The 21354-nt window shown below is 56.9% G+C and overlaps 1 protein-coding gene across 5 annotated transcripts in view; it reads right to left on the bottom strand.

Moving 5' to 3' along the window:
* The window catches only part of Tenm2 (teneurin transmembrane protein 2), a 634115-nt gene that overhangs the window by 47685 nt on the left and 565076 nt on the right, over positions 1–21354 (bottom strand). For all 5 annotated transcript variants that reach the window (XM_042670218.1, XM_042670217.1, XM_042670219.1 and 2 more), the window contains one exon: positions 6249–6395. In XM_042670218.1, the coding sequence (XP_042526152.1) occupies positions 6249–6395 (147 nt within the window). The remainder of the gene's footprint in view (positions 1–6248; positions 6396–21354) is intronic.

The raw sequence follows: 21354 nt of genomic DNA, 5'->3' as shown, positions 1-21354 counted from the left end.
CTAATTCAAGATCTTCCAAAATTCAAGCGTGAGTACTTGGCCTCCACCCCCTCCCCTGGGAAGGGAAGGCAAAGCTCTCTGGCCTTCCTGCTAGCTGTGCAGGTGCCCCAAAGCCCTGTGTCTGTCCTGCTCGCTGGGAGCCCCTGAAGACATCGCGTGACCTCCTCGGGGCTGGGTAGCCATCGGGAGACTTGACGGGACGAGAGTGCGTATCGGGGCAGTGTCTCGCTGTACTACTCCCCCCAGTCTGGCCTCAAACTCACAATCCTCCGGCCTCAGCCTCTGGAGTGTTGGGATTTACAGGCGTGCACCATCACGCCTTGCACGGGACGTTCCCCAACGCGCATAAAGGAAGCCATCCCAGCTTCCCACAAATGGGAGAGGTCCTGTCCCTCGGTGGTGTGGCGGCAGCACCCAGGGAACGGAGGAGACTGGGGCGGATTAAGGATGGTGTGGATGGGAGAGGGGAGAGGGGAGAGGAGAGAGGAGAGAGAGAGAGAGAGAGAGAGAGAGAGAGAGAGAGAGAGAGAGGGGAGAGAACCCTTGTAGTTCTGTGTGCGGTCACATTTGGCCACACGGCTCTGGTGTCTCTCCAGACCCTCAGAGCTCTGGGCAGCGGCCCTGCTGGGCTGCACAGTGAGCCTCACTAAGGTCCAGCTGCTCTATGTTCCCCGGCGTGCCAGCATGCAAACACTTCACTGCAAAGGAGCCCCTTCCTGAGCCAGTGCTGGGGGACAGCTAACAGCCATGGCATATCAATCAAGCATCAATCAATCAATCATCAATCAATCAACCTGTGTGTAGATATGAGCATATTGCAGGACTGGGGTTTCTCCTCCCTCTTCCCGGGCACAACGCTCAGGTACCTGGAGGGTCTCAGAGGAGGGTTCCTGTGTGGGGCTCTGGATCCCTGCTGGGCTGCGTTTTTGGCTACGGGAATTTGGGGCCGTCACCTTACTTCTCCGGCCCTAAGTGAGTGTGTGTGTGTGTGTGTGTGTGTGTGTGTCAAGGAAAACGAAAGAGTCTTAGGGCTCCGTGAGCCCCGTTTTGGTTTACAGGGACAAGGCGGGGAGGGTCTCAGCTCGGGCTTAGCCCCTGGCCAGTGCTCGGCCCTCGGACCTCTTGTGCTTTGGTGCCCGGCTGCAGGGTGCGTCTGGGTCTGCGTTTCTCCACAGTGGAGGCCAGTATCTGTGCAGATTCCCAGTCCTTAGCAATTCCATCAGGTCAAGCCTGACCATGTTCCGTTACAGATCTCTTGTCTCTGTATGTATGCAGCCTGTCCAGCAGCAACCCGGTACCCATGAGATACCAGTACCCTTCTGGAATGCTTCTAGAGGCTTCCAGAAGCGCCGTGGAGAGCAAAGTTGCCCCTAGTTAGAGAAGCACTGATGGACAGACCTGGATCCTGGGAGACATGGAGCAAATAAACACTAATGGTTCTGGGGCCCTCAGGCTTGTGTGCTGGAAGCAGAGGAGAGTTGCTGCTGTCCAGGCTGAGATCCTGGCCAGGGCCCAGACACGAGAAGCTGGCCCAGCAATAGAACCGTTCTCTCTCAGCCACCTGCTAAATCTGTGTTCTAATCCTCTAATTCCCCAAAATAAATCTGCAGTGAGTTAAATGATTACCTTGTATTTTTCCCCCCAAAGACTGTGAATTTCTATCACCATTTTGTGATAAATATTGGACTTGTCATCTAATCAGGGAAAAACAGAATCCCTGAAGAGATACTTAATAATCATTTAAAGTAATAAAGACTTGATTAGAGAAGACTGAAGGTGCCATGTTGGGTAAACTTATGAACTTCAAATACCTTAAAAAAAACCCCACAAAAACCCCAAACCCCAAACAAAAGCCAAGCCTCCCACCCCAAATTCTTGGTCAAAGATACTTATCAGGCAAAGCGTTCTGACGGGAAAGTTCTATCTTATCTTGGAAGTGATTTCTTCCCCCCCCCCCCCCCCCAGATCTGCCAGTAGAAATACAAATTCTGCACACGTCAAACTTCTACAGAGAGGCTGGCTACTTCTTATTAGGACTTGAGAAGAAATAAGTCAAGCATGGCCTTGCGGGAGAGAGGAAGGATGGATGGGCTTCACAGTTTAGAACCCTCCTTCGGGCTGCCTGCCGTTCACAGACCGAGATGCTCACAGCAAGAAGAGCAGCAGGTAAGGAAGGGCCTGGGGACGCTGCCCCCAAACCAGAGCATAGAGAGTTCGGCACAGCGCACGGCACCTTGGAGCTCTCCGGACTCCTACCTGTCAGCATTCTTCTACGCATGGAAAATGGGCTGTACCTTTTTTTTTTTAAATGGCCTCAGAAGAGTAAAAGAAATCAGAACTCCCAGCTTCCAGCTCCCTACCTAGAAGAGAGGGAAGTTACTGGGTGGGCTTCCATCCTTCTAGAATGCCACAATGTGAAGAAGAAACAGAAAGCAATGCTCAGGCTAGCAGGGGCGAATCGGAGAGCGTGCAGAACCCATACGGGCTCCAGGCAGCTGGCACGATCTACCTGTTTCATAGGCAGGAAAACAGAGGCCCTGGGAGGGAACTCAGCCTGCGGGGCTGGGATGCAGGGCGGGGACGCGGGGCTCACGGTGAAGAGCGGAGCGTGTCCTGTGCTGCTGCTGTGTGCTGTCACGGCGTGGTCTCTTCAGAACCCACGGAGCGGGAGGAGGCGGGGCTTCAGCACATCCCCGAGTGGGTGACGGGGGCAGGCTCAGCTGAGAAGGACAGGCGTAGCCTGCTCTGTCCCGCCCCCAGGGATGGACGGGACGTGGCCTCTCTCAGCCTTCTGTGCTGGCTTGAAATGATGAGTGGAGAGGGCACAGGTGGGTGGGTCCCGTGTCCACAAGGACCTAGGGAGGAGCAAGGACCCCCCAAGCCGGGACATGCTAGACAGTCCCTGCCTGCAGGGGAGATCTGAACCCTTCCCCCCACACCCCTCCCTGGCAGGGAGGGACTGACGCTCACACCTCTGTCCCGGTGGCGCTAATGAAAAACCGCACGCCTGCGGCACACACGTCGGGCATCTGCGCAGACGTTAACGAAGCTGGCATTTGTCTTCCGTAAGCAGAAATAGGTCTTCGGAGTCTCTGTCAAATGGAGGTGCGAGGTTCGGGCGGAGCTCTCCCGCGTGGTGGGAGGCCGGCGTGTCGGGGAGCCGTCCCTCCTGCAGGGCTGTGATGGCCGGCCCCGGCTCCGCTCTTCTCACCCATCCAGGTCACCCGAGCCTGGCCGGGGGACTTGGGAGTAAGGCGGTGACCGGTGGATGTAGGACCAGTCCTCGGGGTGATCTCGGCTGCGAGCCGAGTGTCCGGGCTTAAGTTCCAGACTGACAGAGGCTGCACAGGGCGTGTTGTCTGCATTTGCTTTTATCGCTGTTCTGAGATATTCTGGGGGTGGGCAGGGGGAGAGTGCGTGGGTGCCAGTCAGTGGGTGGAGCACTTGTCTAGCCCTGACAATGCACACACACATACACACACACACACAGGTGTGTGTGCACACACCTGCATGCACGTGTGGGAGTCATACCAAAGATTCTTCTTAAACCGGAGTGTTTCTAGACGGAAAGGTGGTTCAGAAGGTCATTTGCCCCATGCATGAGATGTCTAACAAGCGCATTTCTCACCATTGCTCTTGGATTGCATTCATGGTTTTTTTTTTTTTTTGGCCTGGATGCTTTCCTGAGGTCATTCCAGCTTTCATTTTTCTTTATTTTGTCGGTCGTGGGGCTTGAACTCTGGGCCTGGGTTCTGTCCCTCAGCTCTTCAGCTCAAAGCGAGCGCTCTACCATTTGAGCCACAGCACCACTTCCAGTTTTCTGGTGGTTCCTTGGAGATAAGAGTCTCACGGGCTTTCCTGCCCGGGCTGGCTTTGAACTGTGATCCTCAGATCTCAGCCTCCTGAACAGCTAGGATGACAGGCGTGAGCCGCCGGCGCCCGGCTTCCTGTCAACTTTCAAAACCCACACAGCAAGTCCCTCTCAAAGCCTCTGAGCCAGGATCCAGAGCCGGGGTGCAGGCCACCCCCACCCCAAATCAACAGGCTCAGTCACTCCTGAGCCAGCCAGTGTGCTGTCGGCCTGGATCTGGGGCCGGGGGACACGCACACCTCCTCGGGAGGCAAGGAATCAGAGAAAGGCGCTCTCCTCCATACGACGGGACGGGTGAAGCTGCGAACGGCTTGAGCCGGGGCAAGAGTAGGCTGAAGCGCCCGCCCCTCCCTCACCTGACGCCAGTGCCTTGGAGTGCCACACCCCGCTCAGTCCTTCCTTTTCCTTGGTGGCGATGACTTCCTCAGGAGGCTGCTCCCACAGTGCCCACAACCAGGCCGTCACCATCTCTGGTAGAACCGCTGTTCCAGGTTCTTTGGCACCTCTGCCCTTCTGAGCTGGGCTGTGCCTGCCTGCGGCCCTTTGCGCCCCGCCCCCCCCCCCTCCCGCCCCACCGGGACCTGGCACTCCACCCGGCTCCCCCAGAACAGGGGGCTCGATTGTGCCTGGAGAGCCTGGGGGTGGGGGTGGCGCGTGCAGGGGCGGGCAGCCCCTGGGTATCCGGAGCCCTCGGGGAGAGGGAAGAGCTCAAACAAGGCCCTTCCGCCTTCACACCTCTCCTGGTTATAGACCAACGGAAGACGCTTCTGTGCTGGCTCTTTTGGGAAGGGGAATGCACGCAGGGGAGCTTGGGATGGAGTCTAGCAGCCGTTTTGGTTGCCAGCTCCTCTGTGTGGGTATGCCTGGTTATTATTCGTGGATAGAGACGATTCTAGATTATTCTTGTATAAAGGTGATCCTAGATTATTCCTGTATAAAGACGATCCTAGATTACAGAAATGGCACAACACTCACCGAGAGCACAAGGAACAACCAAAGCATCATGTCTCCTATTCATATCCCTCATCCACTGAGTTACACTCCATCGGGACACCAGGAGGTGACACGGGGTGGGGGTGGGGAAAGAGGTCAGGGCTGACTTTGCCCGGGGTTGCTGATATTTGCAGGGACCGACACCCCGCAGGGCAGCACATCCCACTGGACACCAACCCACCGGACTTCCGGCTTCTGCCCTGCGCACATCCTGACCGGCGGTGGGTCGCTGTGGAGGGAGCGTGGGCACACCCGCGCTGCTGCGTGGGGCGCTGTGTTTGATCACATGGTCTCAGGGCCAATGCGAGTCCCATGTGGCCCAGAACCTCAGGCGGGGCTCCTGGGAATGACCTAGGTGAACTCAGCTCCCGGGGTGAGAGCGGGGGGTGCAGAATGACCCGTACGTAGGGCTGCGGTGCAATTGCTGGACAGCAGTGTGTGTGTGTGTGTGTGTGTGTGTGTGTGTGTGTGTGTGTGTGTGTGTGTGTGTGGTGCTCTGCATCCACCTGGCTCGATGATACACCAACCACCCGGCACAGCTACATCCCAGCCACAGGACGGCGGAAGATAAAAGGTGTCCGTGGTTCAGAGAAGGTTGAGCCACGTTCTCCACATGCTAAGCTGTGACACCCCAACTCACCCCGAAACGGAAATTTCCAAACTCGTCGGGATCCACACATCAAATATACACAGCTTTTGTAAAAAAAGAAAGTCAACCATTCCCCATAAAAATAAAGACTTCATAAAAAAAGAACCCCCCAGGTTTCCCAGGCCAGGAAATCTTCCAACATCGTTATTTTTACTTTTCCACCAACCACGAAACAACCACCACCACCACCACCACCAGAAAAAACCATCAGAAATTGAATTTGGCCCACGGGCTGTTTTGCCCACCACAGACCGGAACTCTCCCCGTCCCGGGTGGAGCCCGTGGCGCCGGAGTTGGGTCCTGATTGGGAAAGAGCTGGAATAACTGGGTAAGGTTAGGGAAGCGTTTTCCAGGCTCGGGCCTGTCCCCCCCGGCCGAGGGCTGCGAGGATGAACGGGCCGCGTGGCACGTGGCGTCGCGCCCCCCGCCATCACTGCGGCTACCGGAACGGGGCTTCCCGGCAGACGCTGACACCACCGCGAAGCCTGCCATGGCGGCGTGGTGACTCCAGATGAGCACCCGAGCCGGCCCCGGTGCGCGCCGACCGGACCGCTCAGGATCCCGTCCCCTACCGTGGCTGGAAGGAAAGGTTAGGACATTTGACAGGTGCTGTGGGGAGGTCGTGGAGGAGAAAAGCGATCGGTGAGGAAGGAAAGAGCACCTGACCAGCCCTGGGCTGTCCGGGTTGGGGACAGACGGACGGAGGGACGGACGGGAGGACGGTGGCGGGCTCACCTCCCTCGTTGTCCTTGTTATCGGCGCACGCTGTCTCCATGGCGACGTTGCATCCGGGCCCTCTCCAGCCCATCTGGCAGACGCACTGCCAGCTGTTCTGACCCAGCGTGCATCTTCCATTACCGTTGCACAAGTCCGGGCAGCCATCTGGTTGGAGAAACGGAGAGAATGAGGAGGAGGGACGTGAGAAAGAGGCGCCGAGGAAGAGGGGGAGCCATGCAGAGGGGGGGTAGAAAGGCCGAGGAGGGCAGCCACTGGGCCAGCCTCGCAGCACGCCCATGCCTGCCATCCGGAGAGTCGGGGTGGAGTGGGGGCGGGGCAGGCCGCACCGGGGCCGCCTAGCAGCAGCAGGGGGGGGGAGAAGGGGGGACTCGTACCTGCCATCCAGAAAGTCAGGGGCGGGGGCGGGCGGGGTGAGCAGGCCACACATGCAATACGGAGGGGGTGTGCGGATGCAGGCGGGGTCTCCCCGTGAGAACTGACCTGGCTGCAGGGTTAGAGCAATCTTGCCAAAGTGGGGAGTTCAAGGCCTATCCCAGACAGTACCAGTGCTGAGTTGCAAACTGGGCTAACTAGCCTGTGATTTACAGATAGTAGCCCTCTCAGTAAGAGCCCTTCCTTCCTTCCTTCCTTCCTTCCTTCCTTCCTTCCTTCCTTCCTTCCTTCCTTCCTTCCTTCCTTCCTTCCTTCCTTCCTCCCTCCCTTGTGCCTTCTGCAGAAGAGAGAACATTCCCTACATGCCCAGGGCAGGGGTGAAGGCCTCTTCTATACGATCCTCAGGAGTTTCTCATCATGGCTAAGAGCTGGATGGCTCTTCTGGGACTATTTTCATATTTTCTGTAGCTTTTAGGCTTAAGGGCACTTGTAAAAGTTGGCTGCATTCTCACTCACCCCAGTTGTGGCAGATTTAAGCCTAGAGCAGGATTTAGAGACTGTGAAATGGGCAGGTGCTGTATGCTCTAGAGGGGGCGGGGAGGGTGGAGAAAGGGGGGGGAAGACCCTGTGTGGACGGGCAGTTCTTATCTTGTGGCGTTCTTTTCTTTCATTCCGTCCCCTCCCTCCCCTTTAGTGTGTGTGAAATCTGCCGTGCCTACTTCCCTTGGCCCCAGCCTGGTCCTTCAGAGTCTGAGTGAGGAGAGAAGAGAAAGGGAGATGGAAGACATCCGGCTAGCCGGGTCTCTGTTGTCCTCTATGGGGTAGAGCGGGAAGGGTAGGACCGAGGAGACACAGGCACACTCGTAAACCACACTTGCTGGCATGAAGCACTCCTAGAGGCTTATCTATTTTTCTGTTCAGCTAGCCGCTTTAACCGAGGCGAAAATCTACGTGCCAGAAAGTTCGCCTGTTTTACACGTACAAGGTAAGGATGTCTGGTAAATTAGGAGTCACATGACCTACACCTTTCCTCCCCCTGCACTTAAGTTCACTCCAGCGACTAGGGCTTTACGGGTCCTGAGTGAGCAAGCAGCTACCTCGACCAGCCTCTGACCCCGTCTCTCCCTCTGCCACCAGCTCCGTGTCTAGAGCTGTCTAAAACCACCCACGGGCAGGGCGGTGGCAGCGGGGGTGGGGGGTGCCATGATCCCGGGCAGCTGTTACGGATCTTCCACGAATCTAGAACCCCGCAGCTCTCCAAGCCTCTCCCTGGCAGGCAGAGGCCTTCACCAAGAGCGGCCTCCGTCCATCTTCCCTCCACAGAGCTCATCTGGGACCGCAGGGGGGAGGAGCTGCGGGACTCCTCAGGAGGAGGAAGGCCCAAGGGCCTGGAGCTGACGTTTACTCCTTGAAGACTTGTGTTTGGATTTTGGTGTACAAGGATGCATGTGTGTGTGTGTGTGTGTGTGTGTACACGTGTGTGTGTGTGTGTGTAAGACCCTGGGATGTTTAGAGGGGAAACTGAGGCACTGATAGTGGGAACCTGTTCTCTTTTGTGGCCCAGAACTGCATTCTGTCCAGCATAAAGCTCTTGTGCATACGCACACACACACACACACACACACACACACACACATTGGCCCCCACAGCCCACCCAGATCTCCCTGTCCAGACTCTTCCTCTGGGAGGAGATGGGGGTTCTGCCTGGACAGACCAGTGTCTTTCAAGGGGGGGAACAGGTCCCCCCCTACCCCCCTACTTCAGAGACAGGCCACGGACATTTCCACAAGGAGAACATGGCGGGAAAAGCCCAAGGAACGTCGGACGTGGTCTCAAGAGGTAGGAGACGGCTCTGGCGACCCTGCTTCACCATTTCCACCAGTGGAATTTGTGGGACAGGATGGCAGTGGGTACAGGGACAGGGCCACGACCGTGGTCTCTGCTCTGGTGCCTTGCTAGTTAGTGCCTTTCAGATCCCGGGTCTGGCTAAAATCACGTCTCTCCAGATTCTTCACTGTGTAGAGACCCACATCCACCGCAGCAAATTCAAATCTGCATGTCAGCCCGAGATACACACCTGAATACAAGATGCACCTTCCTAGACTCAAGGAGGCCTTCCTCCCCTCCTTCCTTTCTCCTTTCTCCCTCTCCCCCCTCCCCTTTTCCTCCAGCCAACCGAAGGGAGATAAACAGACCGCCCGGGCGAGTCTCCTTCACATCACACGAGGACGAAAACAGAACAGTGGGAAGCTAGCCGATCTCAGAGAAGTTTCGGGGCAGCTGGGAATTAATGGACAGGACTTTGCTTTCAGCTTGAAGAGGAAGAAAGCATCACCAGTGGGCGCGTGGCGTTGCTAGGCAACCCTACCCTGGCGCCCCCCCCCCCCAAGTTCATTTCTGCTGGCGGCCTTCGGAGAAGGTGATTCTTTGTGTTTGTAAAGTGCAAAGCCAGCGTCTGCTTCAGGAAAAACAAAACGTGGGAAGTAATTAGTCTGGAGGGCAAATGAGTATCAGGTGGCGGCTTTCCTCCGGAGGGGATACTGAAACCCCGGGCGGAGTGGGCGCTTTGGAGCTCCCCAAGTCAGACATGGAGTTTTCCGCATGGAGTTTTCCGAATTTCAGGCTGCCTCTCCGGGTTGTGACAATGTATGCAAGGCCCAGCCCCGTGGTTCCTTGTGTGGGCCTCTGGAAAGAGCTGGCTACTGGGGAACACTTTGGATTTTATGACTTCCCTGGCTGGTCTCGGGCGCGCACAGAGGTGTCTGGCTGAATGGAAAACACACAGTAAGGCTCTCTGTGGTCCGGGCGCAGTTTTAACCTCATTCTTCCCACCGTCACCCCACTTGATCTCACCAATCGAGTCCAGCGGCGCCGGCGGTACGTCGGCCTGGCTTTGTCATCTTGCCACGCACACCCAGCCGATGCTGAACTACGCCCCCAAGCCCCGCCCAGGCGAACACCCCCTCCTCCCGCAGGCTGTGATTTCTTATCAGGAATGGCACCTCCAGACCCACTGCCCGAGACGGAAGCCTTCCATGAAGCTTCCCCTCCCAGCCCCACTCAGCTCGGCTATCTCCTCCTGAGGAGTCTGCTGCAGCGGGGGTATGGCTTGGGTGCACCCACAGGTTCACTGTTGGGAGCTCGGGCCTCAGGTCTCAGGTCGGGCTGGGAGATGGAGCTGTGGCACTCCAGTCTCTTGACGGGAGAGACCACTGGGAAACTCTGGTGGAAAGAAAGGCTGGTGGAAAGCTCCCCCGGACCCCCCCAGCACCAATCAGGATGAAAGCAGCCCATCTTGGAGACAGAGCGTTCTGGGCTGGGACCCTCTCACTTGGCTGTGTGGGTCTGGGCTGGCTCATGCACCTCTCTGAGTCTGTCTGAACGCCGCCCCCTGTACAGTTTACCAATGACTCTCAGGAGCCGTCTCTGCCAGCGGGACTCCCGCCTCAAGGCAGGTCAAGATTTTTGTCCCTTTGGCTCATTAAGATATTCTCAAGGTCAAGGTTGGCAGAGACAGCGGACACACCACACACACCCAGTCAACAGAGCGCAGCAGCGCGTGGCCGCCGCTCAGCGGAGAGGGCAATGCTGGTGCTGACGGCGTTGGTGGAAGTTGACCAGTTATCATTGGTGGGCAGCTCTCTCTCTGTCTCTCCCTGGGACGTGGCCCAAAAGGACAAGACAATTCTCTTCTCTTCACTCCCAGACTGGGAAGACGACCATACTTAAAAAGGTGGGAGTTTCAGAGCATGTTTTCTCTCCTAGGCAGAAGCTGGAGCTAAACTACACCAGGACATAATCAGTGAGTGATACAGGACTCCAGGCATGCACACACAGAGCCCCAGGAGGCTCCTCCCCCTTTGTTGTTGTTTTTGATTTTTGTCTCGTAAGTCCATTTCTCTGTCTTAGGGGGAGGTTGGGGGGGCACAGATATGGAGGGACAGGAGGTGATCCGATGGAGCAGGGGTACTCACTGCACACAATGTGGAAAATGAGCTCTACAACTTGTGGGCGGGGATGGGAGGGGGGAACTGGGAGGAGAGCGGGGGGGGGGGGGGGGGGGAGGGGGACGGCATTGTCCAAAACGAAAGGTACTCTTTACCTGACTTAGGTAACCGTAACCCCTCTGTACATCATCTTTCTAATAACGATAAAAAATAATTTTAAAAAGCGGTTATTGTTTCACAGGTGCTACTTGGTTACATTTTAGCCCCCCCTCCCCATTCCCCCTAGAGCTGCCAGGTGAAAACAACAATAACAACAACAACAACAACATCGGGCCACGCCACGGGTTTGGCTGGGTGTGAAGGAGCCCCATGGAAACAATGGGGACCCCAGGATGGGAGAGGCGGAGACCGGTGGAGCCCCCTTCTGGGGGAGACTCGCGCTCATCTGTGACGGTTTGCTTTTCCTGAGACAGAGCCACTGGAAGGCGCCTAAGCTGGCCTCTCACCCTGGATCTCTCTTCCTCAGCCTCCTGAGAGCTGGGACTAGAGATGCCAGGCTCCCTGGGACTAGAGATGCCAGGCTCCCTGGCTGTGGGTTGGGGCCGGGGGCGGGGGGGGCGGGCGGGGAACCCATCCCTTCCCCTCCCCCATGACGGCGGGCACGTGGCGGATCTGGGGGGGGGAGGCGGGCTGCGCGGCGCGGGACTTACAGGTAGGTGCACCGAGGGGAGGCTTAATAACGGTCCTCTCTCTAACGAAACAGCAGTGTGGATGTTTAGACGATTCATCGGACGCTTCCAGACTCTCTGGGGGGAGGGAGGGGGAGGAAACCTGTCACTAAATCGACCAGGCTGGCAGCCGAGGAAGCCACTGGCCCCGGCAGAGCAACCGGGCTGTCACCCTGGCTTGAAAGGAAAACGCCACGTCTAGGCAGGCGTCCGCAAGGACACACTGCCGGGACCCGGGGCTCCCACAGCTGTGCTTGCTTGGCCCGGGGAGGCACAGGGAAGTCTCTTTGGTCTCCACAGCACCTGTGGGAAGGAGGCCCAGGAGGTCCAAGGACACCGGGATGGGAGGAGGGCGCAGGGGGTGGGCCCCGCCGCCCGCCCCTCCCCAGCAGAGCCTCCGCCAGGCAGGCGAATTCAGACCCAGCTGTGGGCGGCACGCATGCACATCTGGATTCTGCGAGATCGTCTCCGTCTGCCGCAGGCTCAGCAGGAGAAGACGCACGGACTTCTAAAGAAGTGTTTCAGGCTCTTATTTTCTCGAACCGGAGGCGGGAAGTTCCACGCAGGAACGGGGAGGGAAAGACCTCGCGTCCCTGCCTCGGTGAATTCAAAGCCGGCACGTGGCTGCCCCTCCGGGCGCCGCCGTGGCTTCTCTTCCTGGAACACCAGCCATCTGCTCCACTTCCCCCATCAAAGGCGCACCCCGGGGGGCTACTCGTGGGGGCCGGACTCAGGGCCACCGTGCTGGAAGAGCAATGCCCACCTGTGTGTAGGCCCTGCAGACGCGTCTCTTGGATTTTCCCCCTTGAGATTTTTGTCTGCAGCACCTGCAGGTCCTGGAGCCCGTGAGAAATGCAGGGTCCCGGGCTGCGTCCCCACACCCACGGGTCCGCACCTCTCATCCCGCAAGGTCTGTGAGGACCCGCGTCCCCCAGGGGGTCGCTGAGTCCCCCGGTTCTATCCAGTCCTGTTCAGCTCTCTCTCTCCTGACATTTCTGTTCCCTGACCTTGCCACACCAGCCTGCTATGCTTTGGGCTCTCTGTTAATTTCTCTCTCTCTCTCTCTGCAATGCCCAGGAACCCATAAGGGATATCTTTCCTGACTCCCAGCTCAGGAAGACCCCAACTTCACAGCACCACCTCCTCCATGAGGTACCTACATTGATTCCAACTCATCCGTGGTTTAAAAGCGATGCTTCCCAACTCAGGCTGCACATACTTGGGGTCATGCCTCCCTCGGGAAACCTTTCCCTCCCAAGGCTGCATCTCAACACCTGGAACCTGCATCTTTCTTCTGCTCTTTCTCCCCCAGCCTCCGCCTCTCCCCCCACCCCCCTTTGGGGCATCAACCCAGCCAGAGCTTCGATCGTGCTGAGCGTATTCTCCAGCATGGAGTGAGACTCCCCCCGGCTTCTTTTTCCTTGGGGGCGTCCTACACACAGCTGGGGTGCGGAGGGAGGCCCTTTGTCTTGGGGTGCTCTGAGCCCCGAGTCTCAGCCTGGTTGTTCACGGTTGTAGTCCCTAAGTTCACCCACGGACTTTGTTGGATGATTTTATGAACACCCTCAGCAGAGATTCTCAGCAGCTCTACTCTGACCTTGATGGAGCAGCGGGGAGAAGGGAACGCATCCTGCGGGTCACCCCTGCCTGCAGCCCGGAAAACTCGAGAATGTCCCCAGCAGGAAAAGCAGCTGCCCACAGGCAGGCAGCCTGGGTAGCGGCAAGCGGATGGGTGGAAGAGGGGCTGGATCTTCCTGCCGGGTAAGAAGCAGACCGCAGCGCCCACGGGAAAGTCGCCGCCCTACGCCCCCGGGCAGAGGAGAAGACGGGACGCACGCGTCAGAGCGTGACAGGCAGGAGGAGCCTGGGGTGGCAGTCCCCAGAAGCCCCGTGGCTTTGTTTGGGTCTGGGCGGATCATCGAGTCCGTGCCCTCAGCCGTCTGCCTTCCTGTGGCTGTGCAGCGAATTACGAATGTGGTACGGAGGGAGACAGGCGGGTCGTGAGGTTGAGTTCTTATTTGTTATTTTTTTAACTATCTAATTTCTACACACACACACACACACACACACACACACACACACACACACTCCCAAATTGTAGCACAGCCATGCCCAGGAGGCACAAAGCGTGACTGATTTTTTTTTTTTTCCAATAAGGACCGATACCCCTTTTCCACGGAGCGCTCTGCATCTCTAACCACGCCCCGGCGTCCACCTCGCGCCGTGCTTCCTCGCACACAGCCCTCTGCCTTTGCCTCGGCGCCCGTCCTGCTTTCTCTCACCACCAGGCCTGGCAGCCCACATCCTCTTCCAGTTCTGCCCAACCTCCCGGTTAGAAAGGCCCTGCAATCCATCTTGATTTAAAGACGCCGGGGTTTTATGTGGCTCTGGGAAGTGTGTCTTAGCTCTTTCCGGAGCTCCAGTAAGAGTGGTGATGTATGGCCGTGCGTGTCTGCGTGATGGATGGTGCGCACGAGGGCTCGGAGCTGGTAGAGGTCACCCCGGGTGTCCTGAATAAAACGGCTCAGATCCAAAAATACCTTGCACGAGAACTCTGACTGCTCATGAAGGCAGTGACATTGCTCGCTGCCGGCGACATTGAGGGGCTTTCCAAACAAAGTCGCCTCCCCCCCCAAAAGAGGCAATTCCAAGACGAGACGGGGGTTGTTTTGGCTTCTTGGCCATCCCTCTGTGTCGCAGGAACGGGCTAAGTAAGGGGTGAGGCCGGTTGGTCGCGATGCTAGTTTCTGAAAGGATTTCAAAGTTCAGGGAAGCAGGCCCTAGTATGGAGCGAATGACACGTCCGTGCAAAAATATGCTACGGTGTGCAATGCCGTGGTGGAGAATTTAAATGCACCAAAGTCAAGAGACTCCAAGTGATGGCTCCCACAGCCACTATAACTCAGCTCTCTGGTGAATATAAAATTAACTTTATTGCAAAACATGCTGTTCAATTTACGCCTTAATCTAGTCATGGCAGAGTTACAGTTGCTGTGAGAACGCTCACTCTGAATTGTTTTGAATAATTAATTTAATGAAAAGTTGGTGGAAATGTGAACTCCGAGAGAAAGTCAATGGAGATGCAGGCGGGCGGGCCGGGAGTCAGCCCCGAGAGCGGAGATGACCTGGTGCGGACTCTGGCCCGGGAGGCAGGCTTTGGCGATGGGGTGAGGGTGAGAAATCTCCACCACGCAAGCCACACTCTGGCAGGCGATGGTGACTTTCCCAACAGGAGAGGGTAGCTTCCCGGGGCCCGGCTGTCTGATTTCATGGCTGGCCTCAGGAGAGGGACAGAGCGGGCACTGGCAACAGTGCCAGAGTTCCCCGGGGCTCTGCCTGGTCCACTCAAACTTGTGGCCCACCCTCCGCCTTGCGGGTCTGAAGCCATCCACACGTGGCTCGCTCTCTCCTGGCCAGCTTCCTCTCAGTGGGGACCGCTCACTGCTGCGGGTGTGGCTCGGGGAGCGGTGCCAGGCTTGCGAAGGGTCTGGGGAGGAACTCAGGAACAGGGAAGAAGACAGAGGGCCAAGTCCAGGCCCCCTGTCCTGCCTGTCTGATTCTTTTGGCCCAAACGGATCAGGTGTACAGCCAGGCAGCGAGCCGAGCGGGGACAGAGGCGGAGGGCTTGCCCAGTGTGTCATCTCCGATGAGGCTGGGATGCTTGATCTTCTACAAGTCAGCAGGTCTAGCATCTCTCCAGTAGCTTAGTGCCACTCAACGTTGTTTTATTCTCTCTCCCAGGATTGTTTTTGTTTCCCTTAGAACTTCCCTCCCCATTGTGAAATGTTCAAACCCACTGGTAGGTTGACTGTATCGTACCTATGTGCATAGCCGTGTACACCTTACGTGGATGTGTCTTATGTGTTTTGCGCCTCTTCTAGGACCATTGTCCTGGGGTGATACTGCCCCCTCCCCACGCCCTGTCTGAACATCCCGTCTGAACGTCCCCCCACTCAAAAGGACACTCTCGGCTGGTCCAGCCAGTCATCTTTCTAGGCTAGCTCAGAACCCAGAACTGTATTTTACAACCAAGAAAGGGACGCTAAGAATTAGCCTGGTATTTATGAAGATGTCTGTCCCATCTGTCTGTCCATCCATCTGCCTGCCTGGCCCGGCGTGGTTCTGCAGGTGGGTGGAGCGGAGAGAGCAGTCGGCCCAGGGCTCAATGGACACTTGCTGCATCCTGAGTTCTTTGGCAGGGGAGTGTGTGTGTGTGTGTGTATGTGTGTGTGTGTGTGGTTAATTGGTGATAAGAGTCTTACAGATTTTCCTGCCCGGGGGCTGGCTTTGAACCCCAATCCTTAGATCACAGCCTTAACTGTTCTTGGGGGGGGGCTCTACTTCCTTCTTTCCTTCTGCTCAGTCTTGCTGTGATGCGGTGTGCCTTGCTCACCAGGTCCAGTAATATTTTTAATGTCTCCTAAAAGACACGATTTTTATAACACTGCAATTGCTTGCTTTTACTGCTTGGGAAATATGTTCAAGTTGTGTCACTTCGCATAACTTCGTTGGTGATAGGAGAGAGACTGGAATGTGAAGAGCCATTCTGGGAGCGTGGAGGTCAGCGGGACACTGCTGGAAGGGACCGGATGGCCCGGCTAGGTACATGGCTGGTCTGGAATTTCAGCTCTGCGTCTCCTGAGACCCGAGGGGGTGCACCGTGGGAACGCGGGGCTCCCGAAGGGCCACCACTGGCCGAGGGCTCTGGCTGCCCCCGACGGTGGGCAGAGTCCGGCAGACTTCCACGGGGAGTTCCCGCTCCAGCTGTCTGCAAACCGTGCCATCGGGGTCTAACCTGACAAGATAGGGGGCGGATGCTCCGTCTGTGCGGCTTTCCTCCCCCGTTCTATGGGCAGCACGCAGCGGGTGCTTGCTGCACACAGGCTTCTGTTCATCTACAGACTTTTAAAACATTCACCGTGGAGTTTGATCTACGCGGGAAGAGCTAAATGCCTGGTGCCGGGGTTTGGGAAGCTCAGTCCGGTCCCAGTCCCAGCTAGCTGGGTGAGGACTTTCCCATCATCCTCTGCGGGACCATTAGAATTTGCACCCTTAGGGGAAAGACAGTTGCCCCTGACCCTGGAGCCGGGCGTCCCGGATGGCGGGATCAGATGGAGGCTGGTGGCTGTGTGTCCACCGCCTCGTGGCTCCTTCAGCCTAGTTACCTCCCGACCCCTGCGTTCGGAACAGCCAGACGACTCCCGAACCCGTGCCTGGCCTCCCCGGGAAGGGTGTGCTCACATGCAGAGGCCGAGATGACCGCGGGCCCGGCCCATGCTGGGAACGCTTCCCAGGACCCAGCGGCCTGATCGGAGACCGTGGAGGAGGAAGAGCAAAGCAAGCTAGGAGGTGGGGGCCGGGGCTGGGGCCGGGGCTGGGGCCGGGGCTGGGAGTGGCAGGGGGGATACTTGTGCTGTGCTGTCCTGGGAAAATGTCAACACGTTTACACTGCTGAACTCGAGTCTTCTCTCGGGGTCACGCCTGCAAATCCCAAGGAGTCCCCTTGAGTAGAGAGGGACAGACAGTGTGTCTCTCCTCTCCATGCCCCACAAAGCAGCAGGATGGGCACGCTGGGCAGCCAAACCCCTACCCCTAGTCATGGCAGGAAGAGGAGAGCTGCCTGCCAGATGCACTAGCCACGGCAACTCGAGAAGATTCGTGTCCGGGTCCTTCTGGGCCCGTGGGATCTTAGCCCCCTTTTTCACTCCTATCAATGCACCGGAGCTGTAGAGAGCATGCGCGGCACCTCTGTAAGACAGAGAATTCCACAGCTGTAATCCAGTCCCAGGGAGAGAAAGGGACAATGGTACGCCCCCACCCCCCACCTCACTCCCCCAGGGGCAGCAAGAACTCATAGGCACTGTCGGCAAGACCGCAGGTATCCTGAATGCCGCACGCAGCTACCCAACTGGAAGTCCGGGGACTTGCAGATGGAGTAAGACGAGCCTATTCGGAGGATGGCATTCGACCCATGACCAACGCAGGGACTGGTGTGGTGAAGGGCATAGCGTGCCATGCAGGGCCTGTCCAGAGGTCAGGTGGGCGTGCACACACACACACACACACACAGACGTGTACACACTCACACACAGAACAGGGAGCAGTCGCCGGCTCGGTTTGTGGCGACGCAAGGCTTGCCTGTCTGTCGGCTAGGCGGGGAAGGGACCACACTCATTGCCAGTGGTGTCGCCGTGGGTTTGGGCCCGGGGATCGCCCTCGCTGGCCGCTGCTCACGGTGACTGAGACAACACAAAGGCTGTTGAGCTCCTCGGAGAAAATCCACCATGTAAGCGCAAATATCCCCCCGCTGGACCACGGTGCCGGGCTTTCCCTCCGCCTAAGCCAGCCACCAAGGAGAGCCTGGGCATCCTACACGGGTCAGTGTGTCCCGGTCTCCACCCAGGCAGAGATGCCTGGCTAGTTCCACACAGGGCCCCGGCCTGCAGGCAGATGCCGGTGGCCACGCTGCGGGGAGGGGGCTCCCCTGGACTTCGTTGTTTGAATGGTCAGGATGGCATTTGCATGCAAGCTTCCATACTGGCCAGTATTTGACCATTGGGAGCGTAAAGTTTACTTCACGAGAGTCCCAATTTCTGGCCTCCATAGGAAAAAGAAAACCGGCATGTTTTTTGGAAGTCCTAGCCTTGTAATTCTCCACGGCCGCGCTCAGCCGAGGCTGGGTCACATCTGTCCTCCATGGACGGCCGCTCACGGGCCCAACCGTGCCCACTCCCCTCTCTCCCACTCTCCATTCTAACAGACACTCACGTGCCCTGCCGAGGCCTGGCTCTTCACAGGGCTGTTTGAGTTCACAACTCGTTCCCCAGGCTCTGCCCACCCTCTTTTCGCCTCAAAGTCAACAGAGATCTTGAATTGAGCATGTCACCCTTCTCCAACTCTGGCCAATTCCCTTCTAGAAGAACAGGCCCAACCACCGCCTGACTGCCAGAGGGAAAGAGGGAAGAGGGCTTGGCTCCTGTCCTTCCCTCCCTGTCCCGTGTCGCTCGTTCATCTCACAAACTCGCAGTGTCTCCTCTTGAAGATGTCCGAGCAATAACACAACGAAATTAGAGGGCGAGTGCACAGGGATTTGCATCATAAACATGCAGGCGGAGCTAAGAGGAGATGAGATTTAATTAACGAGTGTAGGAATAAGTTGTACCATACACGGAGGATTAAAAGATAGAGAAAGAGAGGCAGGAGGGGGCATCGACTCTTCATGAGCTGCCGTTTTTACTGGATTTAACCGCCATTTCCTCCATTGCTGGAAATATGAACACTTACAAGTAACACCTGCACAGTTTGATACCCGGCTCCGTCTCGTGTGCAGTGACGCCGTATCACAAGTGAATGCCCAGACGTCTGCTGGAAATTCAAGCCTGCCCCCTCTCATTGGGAAGCTATGACCTTGGGCCAAGGTTGAAGGACAAACCCAATGGGATTCCCAAAACCACAGGTGTGACTCCAAGGGTGTGTCTGGTGCAGAGTAAAACCGAGACTGGCCCAGGGGAGAAAGACAGACAGGACGCAAAGATACCACACACTGCCATCCACCCAGCTGCGAACCTTCTCTTCCTTTGCCCTGCTACCCCAGAGATACCCACACCTGGTGTGGCACCAGCACGCAGTAGGCACTCAATAAGTGCTCTGTGAGTAGGGGCTGTGTGGCTGCTGAGAGGGAATGGTGCTCGGGAGGTGTAGACCTCAGCTATCACGTGGATGGTGTGTAGATGGTTCTTATCCATAAGGAACTTATGGCTCTCTGGTTCTTAATGCTGGTGATGAGGGGTCAGCTAGCTGCTTGCTATGTATCCCTTCCTTTGCTTCCCTTCCTGCGCTACCCCTTCTTAGATGACTGGAAGTCAGGTTGTCCATCCCAACGGAGCAACTTCTGGATAGCGGAACAGGTGGAGGGTAAGCCCAGGAGGGATAGCTCTGCAGGCTTTTTCTAGAACATCGGGCCCTGATCTGTGCATGTTTCTGTCCTTCCTTCTGCCCTCTCTTCCTCCCTTCCTCCTTCCTTCTCTTCCTCCCATTTTCTTGTTACCTACTGGGTTCTTTTTAAAAATTTTTTTTTGGTCGGTCGTGGGGCCTGAACTCTTGGCCTGGGCGCTGTCCCTCAGCTCTTCAGCTCAAGGTAAGTGCTCTACCACTTGAGCCACAGCGCCACTTCTGGCTTTTTCTGCTTATGTGGTACTAAGGAATCAAACCCAGGGCCTCATGCGTGCAAGGCAAGCACTCTACCACTCAGCCACCTTCCCAGCCCCGCCTACTGGATTCTTAACTGTTCCTTCCACGAAGGCACCCGGGGAACTGCAGCAAAGTGTGAAGCCAGATGCTAATGATTGATGACTAAGGTGACATTCATCCTAGAGTATCAAGCGCCGCCTTCAGCGTCTCACACCGAAGGAGGGCTTTTACAACCGTACGACGTGGAGACGGCAGACCCAGAAGCTTCTCCATCAGGCTGACACACTTATCACCGGCCACCCCGATGTGCAAAAGCGATGGGGGCTGGATCCGCAGGCCGACCTGCCTGACTGCAGATGCTCATGCACGAAACATTCTCGCTCCACATTTCCTCACACATTCCCCCCCTCCCCCCCCCGGTCCCCCCACCATCTCTGAACACACCAAGAATGGCGATGATAAAGTACCGATAAAGAGGGTCAGTAGCCAGCCACGGGGAAGAGGTTGCATTCTCTGGGCTGAGCACCAGGGCCGGTGTGTGGGGGGGGGGGAAGCGACGGCGTGCAGCCGGCGGATCTTCATGTGTGTTGTGCATTTCGAGCTGTACTGCCGTTCTGCCCTCTACTTTTACCTCTGTCTGAGATGATAATATCATCTCCTTTGCCACACCCCAGTTCGCAGTCACAGTTCGGTGCAGAGCGGGTTGGGAACTTGCCTGGACCCCGTGGATTCACGGGGCGAGGGGTGGGGAGGGGAAGCTAGCTTCTCACCACAGACACCTCCGATAGCTCTGATCTGGTTTTGTTCTCCAGGGCTGAACTGCAGCCATCAGTGGTACCTGTGCTTTACAGACAAATGGTGTCCTTGCTTGCTGGTGACACCCCCGTGCAAGGCTCACGTCGCTGCCTTGAGTTCCTCGCCCTTGGAGAGAGCATCTGCTTAGCCTTTAGGAGCGTCCAACCATCGATCGCCCACTAACGTATTGGGATACAGTGAGGTGGAGACATGTCCTGCGTACCAGTGAGGTGGTTATTTTGTACTCTTACAAGTAGTTCTCCAACCCCTGGGACATTATTTCTGGACACACACACACACATGCAGGGCCGCCTGGGGGTCCTTTTGGAAGTTAAAACGTTATTTGAGGAATACAGAGATGCAATGCACACTTCTCAGAGCACATCGCTTCCTGCGCAGCCCGAAAGGAGTAACCTGTCTGCGTCAACTTCCCTCACCAAGTTCATTCATAATTTGACTAGGGATTTGCTGCTGCTGCTGCTGCTGCTGGCCCTGGAAAGCATGGTCCAGGAGCCTCTGAGTTCTTTAAATTCTCTCCTGTCCAACAGTTCCATGGGGCTCTGTCTCTCAAATGGCACTTTAGCCCTTGCTTTCTCTGGGGCTTGAACTACTTGGTGCTGGGTGTCATGAATGGTTAGTGGGGGAGGAAGAGCCTTGGAATTTTCTAGAAATGCCTGGAGTGACAGTGTGTACGTGTGTGTGTGTGTGTGTGGGGGGGATGAGCATCGCTTTTGGGAAGAGTCAGGAATTAGGAGAGGTGACAGAAATGCTCCTTACCGCGACAGACGTGTAGGGTTGGGACTGTGTGTGTTCCGTCAGGGCCGGCAGGGCCCCCGGAGAAGCTAACGTGGGGCCGTGTGTGGCTTGAATTGTTCCTGGTATGAGATGGCCACGGCTCGCTGAGATCGGCCTATAAATTCCTGCCAGAGTGATGTCCTCTGAGGAAGAGAACCATATCCGCTGTCAGCCATATCTGCAGTGTGCTGAGGCTCAACCTGTATCACAGACCACAGCGGGGGTGTGGGGGGGTGGTGGCCTGTGGCAGCAGCAGGGGGGTGGGGGGGTGACAGG

This window comes from Dipodomys spectabilis, unplaced genomic scaffold, assembly GCF_019054845.1.
Source record: "Dipodomys spectabilis isolate Male_0828 unplaced genomic scaffold, ASM1905484v1 ptg000528l, whole genome shotgun sequence".
Taxonomy (NCBI): Eukaryota; Metazoa; Chordata; class Mammalia; order Rodentia; family Heteromyidae; genus Dipodomys; species Dipodomys spectabilis.
The sequence above is the reverse complement of the archived record's forward strand: the minus strand, read 5'-3'. Positions and strand labels throughout refer to the sequence as shown.